At 41.0% G+C, this 4,553-nt stretch overlaps 1 protein-coding gene across 1 annotated transcript; it reads right to left on the bottom strand.

Annotated features, from left to right (window-relative positions):
• Positions 1 to 533: 533 nt before the first annotated feature.
• hoxc4a (homeobox C4a) lies at positions 534 to 2,456 on the bottom strand. The gene is made up of 2 exons (XM_076275842.1): positions 1,988 to 2,456; positions 534 to 1,482 (listed from the first exon to the last, which is right to left on the bottom strand). The coding sequence occupies exons 1-2, from the start codon at positions 2,418 to 2,420 to the stop codon at positions 1,109 to 1,111; spliced, it is 807 nt and encodes a 268-aa protein (XP_076131957.1). The 5' UTR covers positions 2,421 to 2,456; the 3' UTR covers positions 534 to 1,108.
• Between the last annotated feature and the right edge of the window lie 2,097 nt (positions 2,457 to 4,553).

Genomic DNA, 4,553 nt, shown 5'->3' with positions numbered 1-4,553 from the left:
GAAAACAATACATCTTTAAACAAAAGGTCTCCCTTTTTACAAGTGGCATTGATTTTCAAAGACATTGTGAGGAAGGTCCAATTTCATATTGAGCTAGGAACTGTCCATTGCAGTCAGTCCTGATAAGATCTCAAAGGAAGGGCTCAGACTATTTATTCTAATCGAATGCGAAAGTGATGACCAGGACAGAACCCTAGGCTAGCTATTGCTATGGCAAAATATTTTAAACAGAAAGAGACACAGCTAATTTCTCATTAAGTAATTAATCCTAGATATTTACTTTTGCTATCATTCAGTGCCTGTATGAACCATACATGGGGTGGTCCAGGCCAATCCAGGAGAGCAATATTATTAATTAGTATATTTATTTAAACATTACATTTACCCTTACTATGGCCATATTTGAGCTGCACACCTTCCAAACACATTGGTTTCAGTACTCGATCAGTCAAGGTTTATTCACAAAATGGACATTTGGCCTAAATTAAAAATGGATGATATTCACTCAAGCATTTTTTTAAACTAATAGACACTCACGTTTTATTGACCAATATGATTATCACAACACTAAACTGGATTTTATTGCATCTCACAATGATCTGCTAATAGCCTAAACACAACATCACCACATAACCAAATAATAATTTAATTTTTATACGCTGAGCAACACAGTATTTCAGATATTTTTCAGATAAACAAATAAGCTACTTTCAAGATCAGCGTTTTATGTTCTCGGCGGTAGCATGGAAATACAAAAAGGAATGTCCTCCAATCCTAGATATGAAATAAATAGAACAATTGTGCACTTCACCTTGGCAGCAGTGGGCAGACTGTGGCCCACAATAATACTTAGATATATTGTCCATTTACTGCTTCATCCAGAACAGCAATTTCATACAAAACATTTTGCCTCCGTTTTAAATAAATTAAACCCTGTATCGCGTAAAAAATCCAGTGGTGTTCGCATTGATCCATGCTAGATAACATGCATTTCATGTAATTGTGGACTACATGGAAATCCCTTTTTACGCACAAGATAACTACGAAAACAAAATATATTATATTCTATAAATTATCAGTCATTTCTTTCTGCTTCGTGAAATTGTTTTTATAACCTTGTAATATCCTCGCCACGGTCAGTTCCGGAGAGTTCATCGGTAGTTGACATGGTGCTTGGAGCCGAGGTTGCTCCAACAACGCTGACTGCAGAGGTTGTGCTGGACCCGCTGGATATGCCTGTGGAAGAGGACGATCTGACTTTGGTGTTGGGCAGCCTATGGTCTTTCTTCCACTTCATTCTGCGGTTCTGAAACCAAATTTTGATTTGCCGTTCGGAGAGAACCAGGGTGTGAGCAATCTCGATGCGCCTTCGTCGTGTTAAGTAGCGATTATAGTGGAATTCCTTCTCCAATTCTAAAACCTGCTGGCGGGTGTAAGCAGTTCTAGACCGCTTGGCATCCGCTCCATTGTAATTGGGATTCGCTGAAAAGGGGAGAATGTGAGCAAAGAGCATAGAGAGAAAGGGAAAGAAGCAGCGAAGGAAGAAGTGGGTAAACAAGAATGTTTTGGTCTCTGAAATGGTGTCAGTGGAACATGATGGGAATGGGGATTTAAATACATCTAAAAGGTATATGTCTCCAAAGTGAGAGACATTCAAGTCGAAATCAGTGCTTAATTATTTATGCAACATTACAAAGCTTTTTTTCCTGTCCCAACTCTCCCTCCCTCTCGCACACATACATAACAAGAGAAGCCACATGGTGATACGGCTGCCCAGAGTATAGCTCGGCTATAAAATTTATGGTGGGTGTAATTACCAAAGCCGAGTCGTAAATCCACCTCAGTTGTGCCATTTCAAAGGCTTCTATCCTATCGTAGCAGGGGCTGCTGAGGAGATATGGGTTATAGGGAGTGAGACAGGCAGAAAGGGGGAGATGTAGGAGGATGAGAGCGCTGGATGGAGCACAGAAAGACACAAGTTTCCTACCGGTGCTGACGTGAATTTTCTTCATCCATGGGTATACTACGGGCTGCTTGGCAGAGGCTGTGCTGTTTGGATGCTCCGGTGTGGCTTGGTTGCAGGCGGCAGAGGCAGCCGGTGGTGTGGATGGGGACATAGGTAACTGGGGTTCACATGAGGCAGGTTGCCCCTTCCCTGCGAGCAGGTGCCCAGAGAGTGGTAGTCCATGTCCTCTTTGGGTCTCGGGCTCAGGGATGCTTGGGCAGCTATACTGTCGCTCCTGGTAGCTTGACCGTGGAGGATATAACTCCTGATGGTGATGCTGGTAGCCAGTGTCCCTCGCGCGGTTGTAATATTCGGGACTATGGTCTGGGATGTAGCTATTTTGCGAATATTCCTCACATGGAGGAAATTTCGGATCGATGTAGTTAGAGTCCATCAAATACGAGCTCATGATCATTAATTTCTGGAGTGAAAAATAATTTTTCTAGCTTTGTCGTTTTTCTGCTCCATAAAGCCCTCCTACTAGCGAGCAACCCTGTAAAGTTACTTTTACCACGTGACACAGTGGCCCAATAGCAGTGTGAGAGGTAGTCCCCGGATAAGGAACCAAAGATGATTCCAAATACACATTCAGTTGTCGCCATTGTACTCTCTCTCTCTCTCTCTCTCTCTCTCTCTCGGCAGCATACGCTCATTAAGACCAGTAGGTAGGCCTTACCTCCAAGTGATGTATAGGCTATTTATGGGGCACCATGTTTTTGGTGCTTGGGTCAGCAGGATGATTCAGGAATGGATATAGTACAATAAAGACGAATTTTGAATGTAAAGCATTATGTTGCGATCACAGAAAAGATATAGGCCTGTGGTGATGATGTGCTGACAGCATTAACCTGACACACTGATGATATTGTCAACTAAACCATCTTTATTGTTCAACCATTAGATACATTTATGTCTTCGCCCTGTAGAACTGTATGTAAAAACTATGACAAAAGTATCTGGTATGGAAAGAGAATAAGACGAAATCCTTTGTCCTGTTCAAGGGTTTAGGCCTACTGTGTTTATTATTTATTATTCAGTGAGGGAATTAGGCCAGCTGTTGATATCTGAACTACTTTCTCTTATTTGTTCATTAAGTTGTAAAAATGACAGAAGGGTCTTCTGAGGTTGAAGGGACAAGTACACTTCCGATTAGATTGGTAGCTTTGGCAGCACCTTATGGAGTTTTATGGGGCTATAAGGCCACAAATCAATGTGTTAAAGAGAAGAAGGCCCAGAATCCCCCAACAGTATCCCTCGCATTCTGTCCAGGAGGTGTTCATTCTATCCAAGGCCTCTAATGCAAGAAATTATTCTTATTCGAACCAAATAACGTTTTGATTGTTTACTCTAGTAAAGGAAGTAGCCAAGTCTGACACATTCTGGCATACATTCTACTGCGCGGACACATGTCTGTGTCTCGGACTCGATGATATCAAGTGGAACATCAAAAACTTCACATATGTAGCTTTTAAGTTGCCCATGTATTCCTGTAGAGACGCATTTGCGATTACTTGGTTGTCACACAAATTCGGTTCTACAGGGTACATATAGACAACTGTTTGGAGAGGAAGTCGGAAGCTGGAAGGCAGGGCGACGGTGCTCTTCATTAGAGGAAAACAAAACAAACAAACCAAATCTCTACAAGGTGTGCTGACAATGTAGCCATGCTTAGTAGCCTATAACAAACTTGGTACGACAGAATTGTACACAGTAATATGATCAGTAAAAAAAAATCCAATATTTTTCTCTGACAAAAGTTCACATAAACTATAAATACTTAAATACAAATTCATTTCGTGCACGTTTGTAATGAGATTTCAGGCCAGCGTCAACAGTTTCCCAGTTCAATCTATCTTTGAATTATTCTCAGAATGGAGTATTGTTCTGTGTTCCATTTATTACACAACAGTCTCATTTATCTTGTGTTTTAAATAACATAGAAGAATGAAAACAGTTCTCCTCTTTATGCAAGCATCACAATCAGTCAATAGTCCTGCAAAATACCCCGCTGTCTACATGATATGTATTTCAGAGCTTAACTTGTGAGTAGGGTTAACAGACATATTTGAAGAAATCATTTAATTGGTTGGTAGAGAGGTGGCCTCTTAGATACCGTAAGCATCTTTGGCCTGCAAGTCTCTTTTCAGTTTCATGTTAAAATTCAGTTACCCATAACCATGATCAGAAACGTCAAGTAGTTTAGGCAAATCTAATGTAATCCAACTAATGGTAAATTACCAACACCTCTCGAAGAGAAATGGGGGTGTGATGTGGGATTGAGGGAGACTGAGATTGAGAGGGGGGTCTTTTTTGCCATCAGATGCTATCAAGTCCTAACCTTTGAGGTGCCCCTCACACTATGAATATTCAGTCGCAAACACGCTGGACACAAAGCGGACGCGTGACAGCGCAGATGAAAAATAAGTTTCCATTGTCCCCCATTCTTTTCTGTGCTCCCTATTACCATATGACCGAGCGGTAACCTTCTGAAGAGTTGCATACATTTTTATCTATATTTTTTCAGTAAAACATTATTAGGCTATAAGGA

This window comes from Alosa pseudoharengus, unplaced genomic scaffold (genome assembly GCF_046254945.1).
Source record: "Alosa pseudoharengus isolate Yale_2024_CS ecotype anadromous, Long Island Sound unplaced genomic scaffold, YU_APseudo_1.1 YU_APseudo_1.1_scf_9, whole genome shotgun sequence".
NCBI classification, from domain to species: Eukaryota; Metazoa; Chordata; class Actinopteri; order Clupeiformes; family Clupeidae; genus Alosa; species Alosa pseudoharengus.
Note: the sequence above shows the minus strand (reverse complement) of the source record. Positions and strands in the feature narration are given on the sequence as shown.